The sequence below is a fragment of the Prunus dulcis genome, chromosome 4 (assembly GCF_902201215.1).
Source record: "Prunus dulcis chromosome 4, ALMONDv2, whole genome shotgun sequence".
In the NCBI taxonomy this organism is placed as follows: Eukaryota; Viridiplantae; Streptophyta; class Magnoliopsida; order Rosales; family Rosaceae; genus Prunus; species Prunus dulcis.
This window is the reverse complement of record NC_047653.1, coordinates 24,149,898-24,168,504: the sequence shown is the minus strand read 5'-3', so window position 1 is coordinate 24,168,504 and position 18,607 is coordinate 24,149,898. Positions and strand designations below refer to the sequence as shown.

At 45.1% G+C, this 18,607-nt stretch overlaps 2 protein-coding genes across 4 annotated transcripts; both read left to right on the top strand.

Moving 5' to 3' along the window:
• The first annotated feature begins 64 nt into the window (after positions 1 to 64).
• Positions 65 to 2,686, top strand: LOC117625661. Its single transcript, XM_034357187.1, has one exon. It carries the CDS (start codon positions 65 to 67, stop codon positions 2,684 to 2,686), a length of 2,622 nt encoding a protein of 873 aa, XP_034213078.1.
• Positions 2,687 to 13,337: 10,651 nt separating this feature from the next.
• LOC117626641 (ribosomal lysine N-methyltransferase 3) lies at positions 13,338 to 16,611 on the top strand. Of its 3 annotated transcripts, none has more exons than XR_004585600.1 (4): positions 13,338 to 14,039; positions 14,224 to 14,578; positions 14,923 to 15,661; positions 16,193 to 16,611. XR_004585600.1 is itself a non-coding variant. In XM_034358423.1 (4 exons), exons 1-4 carry the CDS (start codon positions 13,399 to 13,401, stop codon positions 16,212 to 16,214), a joined length of 1,617 nt encoding a protein of 538 aa, XP_034214314.1. In that variant the 5' UTR covers positions 13,338 to 13,398; the 3' UTR covers positions 16,215 to 16,611. The 3 variants fall into 3 exon arrangements, 2 of the variants coding, with proteins under 2 accessions (XP_034214314.1, XP_034214313.1); XM_034358423.1 differs by having other exon boundaries at positions 14,923 to 15,521; XM_034358422.1 differs by lacking the exon at positions 16,193 to 16,611 and having other exon boundaries at positions 14,923 to 16,025.
• The last annotated feature ends 1,996 nt before the right edge of the window (positions 16,612 to 18,607 follow it).

Genomic DNA, 18,607 nt, shown 5'->3' with positions numbered 1-18,607 from the left:
AAACGCCGGGGCAACGTACCAGCGACTGGTGAACCACCTTTTCGCCCCACTGATTGGCAATACCATGGAGGTTTATGTCGACGACATGCTAGTCAAGAGTCGCACAGCCGACCAGCACATCCCCAACCTCTCTGCCATGTTCACCATCCTGAAGCAGTACAAGATGAGGCTGAACCCCACCAAATGTGCATTCGGGGTGGCTTCAGGCAAATTTCTTGGCTTCAAGATCAGCCAAAGGGGTATTGAGGCCAACCCAGAAAAGATCCAGGCCATCTTAGATATGACAATACCTAAGACAGTCAAGGATATCCAAAGCCTTACAGGGCGTGTTGCTGCCCTGACCAGATTTATCTCCAAGGCCACTGACCGCTGTGCCCCATTCTTCAAGGCCCTTAAGGGCACAAAGAGAAACATCACTTGGACTGCCGAGTGTGAAACGGCTTTCAGCGAGCTCAAGGAGTATATGGGCCGAGCTCCTTTGTTGTCAACCCCTGAGCACGGAGACATCCTCGTGGTTTATCTCTCCGTCTCAGCTTCGGCTGTTAGCTCTATGCTCATTCGATCGAAGGACAACGCGGAGCACCCAGTGCATTATGTCAGTAAGGCATTGCAAGATGCAGAAGTTCGATACCCAGATATCAAAAAATTGGCGTTCGCCCTGGTTGTCTCGGCTAGACGCCTCCGACCATATTTCCAAGCTCACACCATCCATGTCTTAACCAACCAACCGCTAAGACAGGTGCTGCAGAAGCCAGAAACCTCCGGGAGACTGGTTAAATGGGCCATTGAACTTGGCGAGTTTGACATTCATTACAAACCCCGCCCGGCTATGAGGGGGCAGGCCGTTGCTGACTTCTTATCTGAATTCACGGAGCCCCAAGCTTCTGCAGCTACCCAGCTCATAACCGAACCCAATCCCTCTCCGAGCCAGGGCCAAACCCCCACCGAAAACACTCTCGACCTAACCCAGCCCCTGTGGACCTTATTCGTGGATGGCTCTTCTAATGCCCAGGGATGTGGGGCCGGCCTCGTTCTCATCTCCCCAGACAAGGTTGCCCTCGAGTACGCCCTCCGCTTCAATTTCCAAGCGTCCAACAATGAGGCCGAATATGAAGCACTCTTAGCTGGCCTTCGCCTAGCCAAAGAGATGGACGCCCGGCAAATTCAGATCTTCAGCGATTCACAACTCGTGGTCCACCAGGTCAACCAGGACTTCACGGCCAAGGATGCCTCTATGACGGCTTACCTCCAGCACGCTCGGCACTTGCTGGCAACCTTCCACGCCCACACTATCAGGCAAGTGCCGCGCTCAGAGAATAGCCATGCCGATGCACTAGCCAGGTTGGCATCAGCCTTGGAGCAAGGAATGGGTCGCCACATCCACATCGAGTTTTTGGCCCAGCCCAGCACACAAGCCCCACTCATCTGCACTATTGATCACAGCCTTACATGGATGGACCCCATCCTCCAGTTCTTGCAGAACCAAACACTACCGGCTAACCCAGCCGAGGCACGACGCGTTCGCCATCGCTCTGCCCGTTACCTGATCATTAACGGCTCCTTATATAAGCGGGGCTTCAGCCTTCCTTACCTTCGATGCCTAACTCCAGAGGAGGGTCACTATGTCCTCCGAGAAATCCATGAAGGCATCTGCGGTAACCACTCGGGCGCACGCTCGCTAGCCCATAAGGCAATCCGCCAAGGATACTTCTGGCCTTCACTCCACACTGATGCCCAGGCCTTCACCCAGAAATGCGACAAGTGTCAGCGATTTGCCAACATCCCACAACTCCCGGCTGAACCATTGACCGCCATGGTCAGCCCTTTGCCATTTGCCCAATGGGGACTGGATCTCATTGGACCCATGCCAGAGGGCAAGGGCCAAGTCAAATATGCAGTTGTGGCTGTAGACTACTTCACCAAGTGGGCTGAGGCCGAGGCCCTGGCCACTATCACTGCGGCTCGCATCGAATCTTTTGTGTGGCAGAACATTGTATGTCGCTTCCGCATCCCCAACTCCATCGTCACCGACAATGGCCGGCAATTTGACAATGCCAAATTCAAACAATTTTGTTCCAACCTCAAGATTCGTCTATGCTTCGCCTCCCCAGCCCATCCTCAGTCCAATGGCCAGGTCGAAGCCGGGAACAAAATTATCAAGAAGACCCTCAAGACAAAACTTGACAAAGCCAAGGGCTGCTGGCCAGAACTACTCCTGGAAGTACTCTGGTCCTACCGCACCACCTTCCGCACATCCACGGGTGAGACGCCATTCTCCCTATCATTTGGAACCGAGGCCGTGGCTCCGGTAGAGATTGGCCAGCCCACATACCGAACGTCCACTTACGACGCCACGACCAATGACGAGCAGTTGGCACTCAACCTCGACTTCATTGACGAACTCCGGGACCAATCGAGCATGCGCAATGTCGCGTACAAACAACGCATCGCCAAATACTACGACTCCCGAGTCAAGCCCCGTGCTTTCAAAATGGGGGACTGGGTCATGCGCAAGGTTTCCTTGGCTACCAAAAATCCCAACGAAGGTACCCTCGGCCCTACATGGGAAGGTCCTTACGAGATTATCAAAATCTGCCGCCCCGGCACTTATCAGCTTCGCGACTCAACAGGCAAGACGCTGCCTCACCCGTGGAACGCTGACCACCTCAAGTACTACTACAAGTAAACATATCTAGACCCTAAGGCAATACTTTGGTCTTGATTATTTACTATAAGGTAGACGTAAGGTACCTAGACCCTAGACTACTTGTACCTTCTGCCTTTCGGCATCTATTTCAATAAAATGCCTGACTCTGGCTCATTTTCATGCACTCACATTGTTGTTATTTTTACCAACACAATTGTTATTTTCATGCATATCAAGCTAAGTCTCATATCATAAATAAAAACAGTCTTGCTCCAGGCAAGGACAACTGTTCATACATAACCAAAATAAACAACCTTGCTCCATGCAAGGCAAAATGTTTCAACAAAATAACTAAAGTACAAAATAACTATCATACATCACGAAGGCAACGCCTTCAGGACTCGGTCGACGGGGCATCCTCAGTGGCTGGCTCAGCCTCTGGTGTCGGGGCACTAGCATCAGCTGGAGGGGTCTGGGCAGGAGGCTCGCCACTGGTGTCAAAGTTAATATCCAGCGAGGGGTTGAACCTCACCAACCTATCTTCCCAGCGAAGCTGCTCATCAACCAGCCGATCCATGATATAGCTCTTCAGCTCCTCTGAGGATCGGAAGGACTCGATCGCCTCGACTCGGGCAGCAGCCACCTCCTCGGCCTTCGACCTCTTCAGCTCCTCCACCTCCCTGGCCAGGGCCGCCTTTTGCACCAGCAAGGCGTTCTTCTCTCGGATGGCCTCTTGTGCCTCCGCCACTTTGCTCTTGGCCTGCTCATCTCGCCTCTTCAGCCTCTGGATCTCCTTGTCAGCCTTGGCCATGCTGACGTACATCTCGCCAAAGGCCTGCCAAACCAAAATCATGTTAGTCAGTTGATACAAAAATAATCCAACACAAATACATTCGGAAAGGGCCTAAACACTTACATAGGCAGAGGTGAGGATCGTCTTTTGGGCCCGGTCCACGAAGGATGAAGCTGGAGTCCTCGCCAGAGCCTCGGGGTCGCTCTTCACGCCTTCCAAGAAGACGTTCACCAAGGGCACCTCCTGTCGGTGCATCGCCAGGTTGACCTCCTTCTTCTGCTGGCGAAGCCTGCCGAAGTCAACCTTCTCAACCCCTTCAGCGAACACATCCTCCATGCCGAAGGGTAGCTTCGGCGGGGCCTGCAGATCAAAGGGCGGAAGTCTCGGCCCCGAGCCCATCACATGCTGGTGCGCCTCCTCTATAGCTTTCCTCTTGCCCAGCACATCCGCAACCCGACCCTCATCATCATCCCTGGGTCGTTTTCCAGCACTCTTTTCAGCCTTTTTGGCCCGCGACTCCCTCAGCCGCTTCTGCATCTCGGCCTCATCAATGTCTACGGCCACCTTCGTGCTTCCCCCTTATGATGCCAGCCACTGTCAAAACAAACAACACAATTACATTAGTCAATCTCACAAAGGCTTAGCACACAAACAAAAGGTTAACCCAGGTACTTACTTCCTTGCAGTAGTCCGGACTCAAACAAATTCTTCTGCGTGACAAGGTTCCCACACTCACGCTGAGTCTCTGATAGCTGCGCCCTCACCCACTCAACCTCGTCTTCTTGCTCCTTGGAGATAGGGCCCCACTTCACTGAACCTGCATCAAGAGTTAGAAACTACTTAGCCACTTACACTGGCACAAACACAATACAAACCAACAATAGGAGCCAAGACTACAATCAAGCAATGGACAATCTTAAGGGATGGGGCCAAGGACCTATAGACTGGAAATGGGTAGGAATGTGCTGGACAACTCTCTTCCCTGGAGGACACTCCCAGTCCCCATAGGCCATGCACCACCTGTTCCTCCAGGACTTTTGCGTTGTGGGCTTGTGTCCAATGAAATAGCCCCTCTCCTTCGCCTTTCGGCAATTGGCCTGTACCCAGCCAAAATTTCCCTGTTGCTTGGATTGGAGTAGAGGTACATGAACTGCTCAAATGTTGGCTCCCCTAGCCCAGCCAACCACCAAGCAATGTACACTCCATGCAGAAGAATCCAGAAGTTGGGATTATACTGCCCCGGTGCATACCCCAACTTGGCCAACATCATCTGAACCCACGGATGAAACGGTAGTCTGAAGCCGTGCCGATACATATCTGTGAAAATCATCACGGAGCCATCCGCGGGATATCTGACTACATCGGCCTCAGTGGGTAACCTCAAGCCCACATAGGCTGGCACATCAAAATCTTTCCGCAGCTGGGCCAATTTCGCTTCTGTAAGCGTATTCCGCCTCGGCAACGGAACACCGACCCGAATGTCTAAACCCTCTGAAACCGAAGCCACGGCTATACCCACAGACCCTGATGGTGATGCCTGGTTGCTCGAACCCACCTCTTGCGATTTTGAGGCAAGGCTAGAACCCGGTTTGCTATGGCCTCTAGCTCTATATAATTCCTCTGCATCTCCCTATATGCAGCTGACCCAGAGTCTTCGGATGGCTCAACCCTCTCACCCCCAGGGACTATCATCCTACTTTCTATGTGCCTTCTACCAGACCCTCTGTCTCTGAACTCTCCTCTTCAGAACATACATACTGGCTGGGCTCTTCACTCCCAGTATCATCCCCGCCGAAGGCAGGGGGGTCAAGACTTTCCCTATCAGAACTCTCAGACATCTACAAGTATGCAAGAAACAAAAAAAAAGAAACTAATGCACATGCGGAGAGGATCAAACCACAACAACAGAAATTTGACAAATCTTCATGCCAGGCAAGAATTCTACATGTTCATACATATTCAAAGTGTTCATCATGTTCATGCTCATGTTCATCATGTTCTTCCTAACCTTCAACATGTTCATACAAAACTAGACATTTCAATTCAAAAATTCTAGCGAATTAGGGTCTAACCTTGTTTATGGCACCACGAATGATTCGCCGGAAATCACCTCCGCCACAAGCACCACCACAATCTTCTTGCCGGAAATCGCCTCCCCTCCTTCAAAATTTTCACAATTTTCTCAAACTCAACTCAAGTGTGGTGCCTTCACCACCCCAAGTCCCTATTTATAGCCAACTAAGGGTACCACGCCTCGATTCACGAGCAAACCCTAGCACCCCTTCATTTTCCCTCCTAAATCCCCTGTACCTACACCATTTGAAATTCAAACTCCAAAATAAACAAAAATTGAGGGAAAATTTAGGGGCCTTGCCGAACGGCAAGTCCCGTGCAAACACAAAATGAGACCCTCAAATTTCCAAGTGTGCTAGACTACCTTCTAAACCCAACCCTATTACAAGGCTAAGCCCATATTTGATCAAGACACCCAAACCTATATTTTAGATGGACTTGCCGAACGGCAAGGCCCGTGCAAAAACAAAATGGAGCCCCAAAATTTTCATGTCCTAGCCTACTTCATAATCCCAATATTATTACAAGGCTAGGCCCAGATTTGCTCAAGACACCCAATATTATTACAAAGCTAGGGCCCAAATTTGTTTAGGGCTAGGGCCCAAATTTGTTCAAGGCTAGGGCAACAATTCTATCATGGATGGTTTTGCGAACGGCAAGGCCCGGGGCACCAACAAATTGGGTCTCACCTCCAATCGGCAAGCATAAGACAAGCCGCACTACACAAGCGCAACGGCCCAGCCTCACGGACTCAAAAGAAAAAAGACTACTCATACCCATGGCCCAGTCCACTTGCCAAAGACAACAAAACGGGCACATAGGAATCTCAATGGCCTTGCCGAACGGCAAAACCCACGAACATATATGGAGGACTCGAAATAGAACTCACCATGAGCTGCTTTGCCGAAGCTGCCAACTGCCCAGCACCCTTCGACAAAACTGCCGTGCTCACCACAATCCGCTGAACATCAAGGGCCAGAAAGTTGGGTGCCGTTTTCGTGCCTTGCTCCAGGTGCCGAAGAAAACACCAGAAGCCAAAGAACTCTGCCGAAGCACCAGCTGCCGAAGACCTCTCGCCAATCCCCTCCTGCCCAGCCTCTCACACAGCCACCCGCTGCGACGCCTTGCCGAAGCACCAGCTGCTGAACCTGCTCAGCCACCTGCTGCGTAACCAGCTGCCGAAGCAAACTGATGTGCACAGCCCTGCCAAAGCCTCTAGCCGCTGGACACCTCAGCTACTGCCAAGTCCCTTGCCGAACAGCAAGCCCAGTCGGCAACTTTTCAACCTCCTCGGACAGCACAGCCTCGCCGCCACCTGCTGAGAAAACTACCCAGCCCCTTCGACCTCTTCCCGCTGACTCCGCTCACACCAAGCCCTGCTCAAATCCCAGCCCACAACCTATGTACTCGAAGCACAGCAACACCTTCTCGGATAAACCCTGCCGATCGGCACAGCCCAACTCCCTAGCTGCCGAGCCACGGCAGCCCGTATGCTTGCAGTAAAATCCCTCCCGTCAGCTTGCCGAACGGCAGTGTCCAGCCACACTGATGTGGTCGTCGCAAGATGACTCAGAAGAACCTTTGGCCGCAGCTGAAGATGGCCTTGTTGAAGGTCCCTCGCTATTGAGTTGAACTCATACTGATGATGGAAGAACACTAGCGAGAGCTCTACCCCAAACCATTATATCACCCCAGCCGAAGTCAAGACGGCACAAAAAAAAAAAAACAATACACATAACATTGCCGAACCCTACTTGCCGAACGGCTAGGTACAAAATCCTAGATTTTTATCCTCTGCCCTCATTCCAAACCCTAGCCCTCATAGGTGCCCAAGGCCCACTCCAAAATCACTTGCCGAAAGCCCACACCAAAAACATGCCGAAGAACCAATCCAAGGGAGCCTTCGCCAACATGCAACAAAAATATATATATTGAGCTAGACCCTTGCCGAACGGCAAGGGCCATGGATGTTTTGTGGAGAAGCCTAAAATTTTCAAGGCCTAGCTCCAAAGCTTTAAAAAAAAAAAAAAAAAAGTGTAGCTAGACCCTTGCCGAACGGCAAGGGCCATGGAGATTTTGTGGAGACCCCCAAAATTTCCAAATGGCCCGGCCATTCCCCAAAAAAAAAAAAAAAAAATGAAGGGAGCTAGATCCTTGCCGAACGGCAAGAGCCATGGAAGAATTGAAATCCCCGAAATTTTCAAAGGGCCCGGCTCCCTCGAAGGTCTGGCTCCCCTACGGACCCAGCTTTCATCCTATCTGCAACATGCCCCAGTACCCAGGTACCCAGCTACCATGTGTTGACGCAACTCCTAGCTTGCCAACTTGGGGGACTAGGGAGTGCCCTGCGGCTCCCAATGAAGCTGGAATGCTCGGTTACAATTACAAAACTCACAAGTTCCCAACCCAGAAGTTACTTCTCGACCGCGAACTTGGGGGACTACTGTTTACACCATAATGAACCGAGCAGTCCCAGCATCAAAGCAACTAGCACCAAGGCAACCACGCCTTCTCCCATGCCGAAGGAAGACACACTTCCGAGGTCGAGCAGACCCAGCATCAAAGCGACTAGCACCAAGGCAACCACGCCTTCTCCCATGCCGAAGGAAGACACACTTCCGAGGTGCCGGACACCTGCCGAAGCTCCCAAATGCCAAACCTAATCTCCAAGACACGTGTCGCCACCACAACGGCTTGCACAAAGTCCCACATTGGAACTTTGTGCAAAGCTCCCACTTTCACCTCCCTATAAATAGGGAACAGTACCCAGGTAAAAACAAGAACCATTCCCCTATTTTTACTGTTACTCTGCCAGAATTACTACCCGTAACTGACTTAGGCATCGGAGAGCCTTCGACCGGCACCACACTGGTGTCCGAAGCTTAACTTTTGCTTCTCCTCTTTTTACCTTCCACAGGTTTCACCGATCCATTTCACCAAGGGCCTCAGCCCTCTTCCTTGCTAAAGACTCATCACACCTAATCCCTAAGTTGGACTCAATATTGGCCGGGCCATTTTGAGCATCAACAGACTTCATTAATCAAATCAACAAGACAAAGGTATTTTAGCATGGGTAGAGTGGCCTCGTCAAAATCGTCCTAAAGAAAACCCAATGGGATAAAACTTCAAGGGGGGAAAAAGAGTGCCACACATGCCAGTTTACACTTGAAAACTTAACCAACGACATTAGACCTAGGCCAATCATCATAAACAACATCCATGAGCCACAAAGGACCTACATCCATCCAGAACAACAGACTTTGATTGCGGAGATTGAAGCGAGCAATTCGATGGGCAGCCTTATTCGCTTGACGATGGATATATCTAAGAGTACTAGACGCAGAACTGGCAAGAAGGCGTCACACCCCTTCCAGCAAGCCTCCCTCAGTAGCAAGGCATTCCTCCTCACTGTTAACCATTGAAACTGCCAGCAAGGAATTAGACTCAATCTCCAGAGGCACCAGAGATGCATCCAACGCAAAAGAGATTCTGATCTTCAAAGCATACAGCTCCATGGCAAGCACAGAGATCTGGCTTGGAACACGCATAGCCAGAGCCCTAACCAAATTTCCTTGAGAGTCACGGACGATTGCACCAACTCCCTTAGCTCCTGTCTCCATGCAATCACCCCCATCGACATTCAGCTTAAAACCACTATCCGTAGGAGACTTCCATTTAACATCACGAACCGGCGAGGATAAACTCCTATTTACAACAGAAGACTGTTTAAAGTCATCATCATAGTCCTTCGCATGTTGAACCAAAATTCCGGGAAGGGTGGGTTGAGAGCCAAACAGCACCCTATTTCTTTCATTCCACAACACCCACACAGTGAACGCAAAAAGGGACTACTTATCAAGAGGATTAAGAGTCCATGCTGCATCCACCCAGTTTCCAGCGTCAGCTATATTGAGAAGAAGAAAATCACGAGGAAAATCTAGAGCCTCCCACACCTGCATACAAACGACACAGCCCACCAACGAATGTATCGTGGTTTCTCTCGAAACAAGACAGTGACAGCAGACATCCTCCTGTGTAATCCGACTTCGAAACAGCACCTCTTTAGAATGGTGGATACTTTGTACCAAACGCCATAACAGATAAAGGATTTTCTGTGGCACTTTCAGTTTCCATAAGTGCTTCCAACTCTTCAAAGAATGAGACGAAGGACCAGCAACACTCCCATCTGACAACTCCTCCAGCCGCTTGTACTCTAGTGCTACCCAGTACCCACTTTTAACCGAATATCTCCCATTTTTGGCAAAATTCCAGATTCTCCAATCCAGAGTGTCACCCATTAAGGGGATAGAGAGGATAGCTTCAGCTTCTGAAAACGAGAAAGTATCAGAGATCTTCCCAACATCCCACAGGCCACTCACAGTAATAAGGTCACAAACTCGGGAGGTAGAGGGGAGAGCAGGTACAGATTGGATAGTGAAAAATCTATCATAAGGCACCCAAGGATCACCATAAATATTAACCAAACGGCCATCGCCTATAAGCCACCTAAGGCCCAAACGAAGCAAATCCCGCCCCCACAGTAAAGATTGCCAAGTAAACGACGGAAGCAACCCACTCGAAGCAGCAAGAAAATCAGAGTTTGGAAAATAGCGAGCCTTAAGCATCCTTGCAATCAGCGAATTTGGGAATTCCGACAAACGCCATCCTTGTTTACATAGAAGTGCTTGATTAAAACTTGTCAATTCTCTAACCCTTCAGATTTATGTTGGCACATGAACTTCCACGTTTTCCAATGAATACCTCTACCAATGCTTTTAGACCACCAAAATTGGGCGAGGATGCTTTCGATCTCACGGCATAACCCAACAGGCAAACGGAGCACACTCATCGAATATGACGGAATTGCCTGACATACTGCTTTGATGAGCACTTTTTTCCCAACCTTGGACAGTAGCTTGCCTTGCCAACCATTCACTTTATTCCAAACTCGATCTTTAGCAGTACGAAACAATTTCTTCTTATCCTTACCGACGATGGTAGGGAGGCCCAGATACCCTCATGACATGGAACAAGAGCCACGTCCAGGAGCTACGTCATATCAGACCTTATCATGGCGTTGTTCAACCTAGTTCTTTTACCAACAACGAAAGCACTGGATTGCAGTACTTCTTAATTATATATCTTCTAAATGGAATATCCATATTTTTCAACTCAATAATTTTCAAATTCTCAACCTTTTACTACCCAACCATCTTTTCTTTTTTCTTTTTCTTTTTTTAAATTTATTTATTTATAATCAAATAGAAACTTCATTAGATAAACTTCAACGATACAATCAAAGACATCAACAAGGCATCTAAAATACCAATCCCAAGAGGGAAACAAACTAACATGCTAAAAACGCAACTAATGCAAACAAAAGCCGTACTAAAACTACTAGCCCACATCACCACAAATAACCATAAGCCCAAACAAAGCCCACAAACCCAACATAACCATAAGCCCAAACAAAGCCCACAAATCCAACATCACCAAAATCCTAAAATAACCCATGAGCCTAGACGAACCCTACCACCACCACCTGATGAAGCGCCGTTGCAGCCACACCCACCACCGCATCCGTAACAGATCTAGGGAAAATATGATTTCCAACGATCTACCTGCACATAAGAGCGAATAAATAAACGAAAACAACAACTTTTCCAAAGAACAATTGAGTGATTTGCAGCAATCTCCGTCAAAGACGATGTATAATTAAATTTAGAGAACATGAGCGACGTCAGGAAACGGGTTTTTGGAGCATGATTTGATTGAAAACATAAACTAAAAAGGGCGATGGGGAACTCCAATCTAATCATGGCTCAAAAGAAACTACCACAATGAGCTTTTTTTCAAACTCCTCAGTGGACTTATTCACTAACATAAAAGGAAAAGACAAGAAGAGAGAAGGGGGAGGAGGGGTAGTGATGCTTCTTCCTCCTCCTCCCTCTTTGGAGTTTTCCTTTAGGACTCACAAAGGGAGAGAGTGGCTAGGGTTTCTTGGGAGACCACTTCTGTAAGTTGAGTGGCCATGTATGCAATTCATTTTTTTCTTTTACCCAACCATCTACTTTAGTTGCTCAATCTAATTCAAATACCCAAAAAAAAAAAAAAAAAAAAAAAGTGGTAAGAGTTTTACCAAAAAGGAGGATATGCTTCTTGTGTCATCTTGGCTTAATATTTTTTTAAATTATTTTAGTTATTTTTTTTTTCTAGAATGTTATTAATTATTATTTTTATTGCACTAATTAATTAAAGAGTCTGTTAGGGTATAAAATATTAAAATAGACTTTTCAAATTGCTACATAGGTTAACAAACTTCAATTTGAAGAATTTAGTTTGTTAATATTGTTGGAAATACTCCAATAATTGAAAATTAAAAAAGCAGTGGTGCTTTTGTGGTGTTGAGAGTTGTGACTTTCTTGTGTGGGAAATGGAAGTGTGAATGGAAAATGGTATGGCATTGGCATGGGTACCAATGTCGTCATCAGTGGTTATTTATTTATCTTATTTATTATAAAATAAAGGCTTAAGTGCTACAATACCTCTTGAAACATTGGTGAATACCCATTAAACCCCCTTGAAGTTAAAGTGACTCACTTTGCCCCCTTGACAGATGTTTTGTGTTTTACTTTACCTCTCATTGTCAAGTTTGTTAAAAATTCCGTTAAAAATGTTGACGTGACACCAATGAGACTCACTATTTTGCCAAATTAAATGTCATGTGTGAAGAAAAAAAGTTAAAAATTAAAAATCGTTCCCATGGTCCTTTAACTTCAGTTTCGTTAGGACAAATGGTCATATCGTCAATTTTGTTAACTTTTTTGTTTAATGCAGTGGCAAAATGGTATTTTTGTATCAAAATTGATTAAAATATGAATAAAAAATTAAAATTAAACTCTCTCTCTCTCCCCGATTTCTACTCTCCCAAACTTTATTTATTTATTTTGTTTTTTTATTTGATTTGATTTTATTGTTATTTTAAAGATATGATTTTTTATTCATTTTTTTTGTTTTAATATAAAAATACTATTTTGCCCCTACATATAACATTAAAAAGTTAACAAAATTGATGGCAATACCATTTGTTCTAACGAAAGTGGAGTTAAAGGACCAGATTTTGAAAATTGAGGAACTCAAATACAAATCGGGAACGATTGGAATTTGAGAGTATGGGTGGGCACGGTTCGGTTTGGATCGATTTTTGCCTCAAATTAGAACCGATCCGATACTATTCATCTGATTTGGTTCGGTTCGATTTTAATGAAAAAATTTCAAAAATCGTCTGGTTCGGTTTGAACAGGTTTCAATCCGGTTCCAATTTCAGTTAGGTTTTGAACCGGATTATAAAAATTATTTTTTTATACAATTCTCAACTGAAATATTATTTTTTTACTTGAAAATTAACAAATTATTCAATTTCATATAAAAAATAAATATTAAAGTTAGAAAAGAGAGAGATTTTGAAATTGAACTTGGATAAATATTAGTTTTTTTTAGTGAAATTAAAAATATAGCATTAAATATAAATATATATTGAAATTATATTTTTTTTAATTTGACTGGTTCGGTTCGATCCGGTCTGATTTTTGAAGACATAGAATTAGATCCGGAACTGATCCGAACCGGTCTGGTTCTGTTTTTGACCGGTTGTTGACTTTTTGGTCAATTCGGTTTTTTTCCGGTTTGATTCTGTACGGTTCGGTTCGGATTTTCTGTTTGCCAGTTTGAGTGTCCACTCCTAATTGAGAGACTCAAATGCAAATCGAGTCTAAGTTCAGATACTAATAAAACGATATAAATCAAAAAAAGAAAAGGGAAGAAGCGGCGGTGCTGTTGTGGTTTTGTGAGTTGCTAATTTCTTGTGCGGGAAGTGGAAGTGGGAATGGGAAAGGGGAGTAGCAGACGGGTGAGGGCGTTCAAGCGGTGGATGAAGCGGGAAGGGATCGAATGCAGCGACGCCCTGGACTTGAGGGACGAAGGAGTCGAAATCGGAATCAGCGTGAGCGCCCTAGCCCACCTCAAGGAAGGGGACGTGGTGGCCAGAATACCAAAGCTCACGTGCCTCACCACAAGAACCACCGCCGCACGTGACATTATCTCCGCCGCCGCCGGTGAGGGCGAGGAGGAGTCTTGTTTAGGAGGGTTAGCAGGGCTGGCGGTGGCGCTGATGTACGAGAGGAGCTTGGGAGAGCGTTCACGGTGGGCCGCATACCTTGAGTTGTTGAGCAAAGAAGAAGAGTCGTTGCCTTTGGTTTGGAGGGCCGACGAGGTTGAGCAGCTGCTGGCAGGGACAGAGCTGGAGGGAACGGTCAAGGAAGACAAAGGAGTTATGTGGAAGGAGTGGAAGGAGAGCATTGAGCCCACGTTACTACTGCAAATGCATCCTTTGGATGCGGCCGCCGTTGAATTCGACCCGAGCTTCTTCGGATTCGGAGACTACTTGGCGGCAAGAACGCTGATATCTTCTCGTTCTTTTCAGATTGATGAATACCACGGAGTAGGAATGGTTCCTTTGGCTGACCTGTAAGTCTTATACAAACCCTGCTGCTGCTCTTTACTTCTTGTTGTGATTCTTTGTTTATATCAATATCAATCACTGAAATGGATGGATGATAGATTATTGTTTTAATGTCCTTTTGTACTTTGTCTAAATCCATAATCATAAGTTTTTTGGGTGCTGTTATTCATTCAAATCAATTCAATATAGGTTTAATCATAAAACGGGAGCTGAGGATGTGCACTTAATGACCTCTCCTCACAAAAGTGAATACAACACCACCCAAGAAAACAATGAATCTGATACTACTAGTACTAGTATTAGTGCCATTCATGATGATGATATGTCTGCTTCTATTACTGTTGACGAGGGTGAGGGTGACGATAGTGGAGGTGAGGGTGACAATGGTGATCGTGACAATAGTGAGGGCGGTGATGATGATGACAGTGATGATTCTGGTGACGGTGACAGTGATGATTATGGTGATGGTGATGGTGATGGTGATGACAGTGATGGTGATGATTTGGAAATGACTATGGTGAAAGATGTCAAACTGGGAGCTGAGGTTTGGACTCTCTTTTTTCATATTTCATTTTATTTATTTATAAAAATTATTACTAAAACAAAAGGCAGCAATCCAATAACTCTCTTGGTTTTTATTTTCTGATGCATCCTATAACTACTGAATTTCCTGTCTCTAGCGTCTGCTGCAAAATTTAAATATCAATTTATCAGAGGCTTGAGCTATGAGAAGATGCCATTACTGGAACTATGCCTTTCCTCTTCTTGTTTAGTACTATATATAAGCGATGGGCGCTTTTCTTGTTCATCTTCTTTCAGTACAAGTATGAAATCCATGGGTAAACTTTTTTGTTTCTTTTATTCTTTTCCTTTTTCTTCTCTTCTCAGGTCTTTAATACATACGGGTCATTGGGTAATGCTGCACTGCTTCACAGATATGGATTTACAGAGCCAGATAATCCGTATGACATTGTCAATATCGACTTGGAACTGATACTCCAGTGGAGTTCATCCTTGTTTTCTGGCCAGCATCGTAGAGCAAGGCTATCCCTCTGGAAAAGATTGGATTACTCTGGATGTGTCACCCACAACTCTGAATATTTTGAGGTTTCATTTAATGGAGAACCTGAAATTGAGATGTTGGTTTTATTGTACATAATGTTGTTACCACATGATGCATATTATAAGATGGATCTTGCTCTAGCAACTGCAGGAAGTTCCAGTAAACCCATGGACATCATTTTTTCCAATAAAAGCAAAAAATTGTGCCACAAAACTGGACTATTGAGTGAGGACCTGTTGCTGAGAAAATCTCTTTGTAATGCTCTTTTGTCCCTTGCAGATATGCGGGACAGCCTTTATGGTACAAATTCAATAGAAGATGATATAGAAGCATTGGGCAGGTGTTGTTGCTTAAGTGACAAAAAGTTGTACCATTCTTTGATGCTTCGTATCAGTGAGAGGAGGATCCTTCAGAAGCTTAAAATGTATGCTGCTAAAGAAACCTCTGTAAGGAAGAAGTTGAAAAGAAAATGAGTTTAGGACACTTACTAAATTATCATCCATGGCTTTTCTTTTTCCACTGCCTGTTTTCATGCACTGGCTATGATTTCCTCACCTGGTGAAGGTATGCAAGCCACAAGAGAGATTCTTTTTGTTGAGATTGTGACCATAGAGATCATTGTGAAGCAACTTGGCAGCATGTAGGCATTGTTTAGAGAGATTCGTTTTGTTAAGATTGTGACCATAGATACCATTATGAAGCAACTTGGCAGCATGTAGGCATTGTTTGCCTTTATAGCTGATGATAATAGCGTTTTTGCATGTCCAGCAGGACATTCTGCATTTTCCTAATTTACTTTTGCTTCTAGGAAACCCTAGACGAATTCGGTTTCTGGCATTGTTGTAGACCATTTTTCAATCTCCATCACGGTGAATGCCTCACAGGATAACCTTTCATGATAAAGATTTGTCTGAGAGTTTGCATTTGATTTTGTTATTGTTAATTTTATTAGTACAAATTGTTTTCAGTTCTTATAGCACGTTTCTTATAGCATGTTTCTTAATATTTGTGTTGTGACAATTTGCAAATATATTTATCTTTTGGGTTATGCTGGACTGCCTTGATATAATAATTTTAGGATCTTTTTATGTGTAGCCTCTTTTGCGAATGGAATTGATGGGAAGAAACATAAATTATGATTGTTCAACAGCTTATTGGCATAGGCTCTATATCTTTGAGCTAGTGGTGTTATATCAACAATGTCATCGACAGATCGGTTCAGTGACATCGGGGAAGCTGTGCCAGGCAGGATTTTTGAGCTTGTTAGAATACCCAAACTCGGTCATTTGCTGAGGGCCCCTTTTATCTACACAAGCCTCTTCACAGTAGGGTCGATAAGTGTTATTTGGATCCAATATACTCATGAGACCCCCCCTCCCAAAAATAGCTCATGTATTCGCCTACTTCATGATGTAAAGGGGGATAAGAATGTTGAGGAGAAGTGCCACCCCGGATCCCTATGATATAGAAGAGAATAAAATCTCAAAATAATATCTCTACCGTTAATTGCTCTACCTCTACCCTTTTATGATTTTATCTTCATTTCAGTATTACAAAGGGTAGTGTTAAACGAACCATAAAATTAACAAATTATACCCTACTACAAAATTACTTATTGAATAATTAATTTATCGTAATATAAAATGACCAAAAACGATATATTGAATTGTGAAACAAATGTAACTCTATTCACCATATTCAACCCTAATTCAACTTCATCCAATCTTATGGTATAATTAATTTAGGGAGAAACAACCCCAACATTCCTTGCAGCTTCCTGCACTTACAAGGTGATGCATCGATGAAAACAACCTATATTTGTCATTCTTACTCCATTTCCGTACACAACGTGAAACATCATGTCTCTCTCTTTGTGTTAACCCCATTACCAAGAGTACTGTTGGTTCCTCTTTTCCTTGTTTCTCCAAGTCGATTCTTTTTGGGAACGGAGCAGGTGAGAGGAAGAGGCTAGGTCAACACCAATGGCCCGATTGGATCTCTGGCTCGTGAGAGGACCAGTTTAATTTCAGACAAAACTGAAAGTTGGATCAAGTTGAGAAAAGCGGGTGAGCACAGGATAGGCCTTGATGGTTTGCTTCTTCTGGCCCAATCGTAAGTTGTGTAGGCGTGCCACTATTGGGGATGAGACCAGCCCAATAGAACTAGTGTATGTGATGTAGAATGTTTTGTTTGATGGACTTGTGCTTGTTCTAGACCTCTAATCAAGCCATTATGCTCCAAGGGGGGTACTGGCTCAGATGAGTTCTTTTCTATGCCTCAACTGAGAGGACTTCAATATTCATTCAATCGTGCATCTATGGCTTGGTAAATGCGAACAACATCTAGCTGTTGAGGCCCAAAAAATCCAGGGTTAGACCCAAATGAATTCTCGGCCTAATGCAATGCGTTATTAAGAAAAGACCCAATTTAGAGCACGCAAAAGTTCTTCATTCACGCTTTCACGAGCCACGACCATGTGCCATGCCAAATAAATATGCAATTTATCACGCTACGAATTAAAATGAGCCTATAAAAGGCACTGGCTCTACAAGCCCATGCTAATTATTCCGTCAAGCATTATGTCTCTTTTCAAAGATGATAAAATTCAAGCACGCCAATCGACATGCCATGCCAAGCAGGAAATTATTATTTCACACCTAGCCAAGCTACAAGCTTAAGTAGGCCCAAGCCACGCAAATGCCCGAGGCTTGCTTGAGTGGGTTGTGGTATGGATGGTAACAAGTTTTCATGAGGCCCATTGATGATCCGAGAAATGGAAGTTTTGGGCTGCTTGAGAGCTCAAAAACTCAAGCCCATTTGTTAAGCCCAAATATATGGGTAAGCATAAAAGAGAGAAGAATTAGCTCAATACTCTAGAAAAATTGGGCCATCGCCTTAATAAGATAGCCCATAACTTTAGGAAATTAGCCCATTCTCTTAACTCATCACCTTAAGAAGGCCCAAATAGCCCAAGTGGCTTAGAAAATATCCAAAAAGTCTCTAGCACATGGTTTAAAATGAAACCACGATAAAAAACCAGGAGATGTTTGTACGCTCAGGCTGCTAGGAGACTCCAGTACATGGCCAAAGACAAACCCAACGCAAGCCATCAAAAAAAAACAAAGGGAATTCGTACGTGTAGGAGGAATACCCATTAGTCAAAACGACTCTACCCATTCTCTTTTCCTCTATAAGCTCTATTTTGAAAACCAAGGGAGAAAGCAGGTGGCGCCTCACCACCATGGGGGAGGTCTAGCCTCATAAAAACCTTGGAACCCCAAAGAGCCTATGACCCATGCGCTCTGGTTAAAGAAATTTCACAAAAAGGGAGTGAATGGAAAGAAGCAAAGTAAAAGTGGGAATGGAAGGTCGATAGAATTAGGGTTCTAAGTGCCTATAAAAGGGAGCTTCCTCTACCCAGCAAAAATCATCATCCAGAATGCCACCAAGCTTCGTCAAGCAACTGGAAATTCACTCAATCCACATCCAGAGAGCAAGCTTCCTCTCTTG

Bases quoted from the DNA above. Each gene is read 5' to 3' on its own strand.
- LOC117625661 (XM_034357187.1), top strand. From the start codon at position 65: ATGGAGGTTTATGTCGACGACATGCTAGTCAAGAGTCGCACAGCCGAC.
- LOC117626641 (XM_034358422.1), top strand. From the start codon at position 13,399: ATGGGAAAGGGGAGTAGCAGACGGGTGAGGGCGTTCAAGCGGTGGATG. The intron at 14,040-14,223 runs GTAAGTCTTATA...AATTCAATATAG, and splicing joins ATGGTTCCTTTGGCTGACCT to GTTTAATCATAAAACGGGAG. The intron at 14,579-14,922 runs GTTTGGACTCTC...TTCTCTTCTCAG, and splicing joins ATGTCAAACTGGGAGCTGAG to GTCTTTAATACATACGGGTC.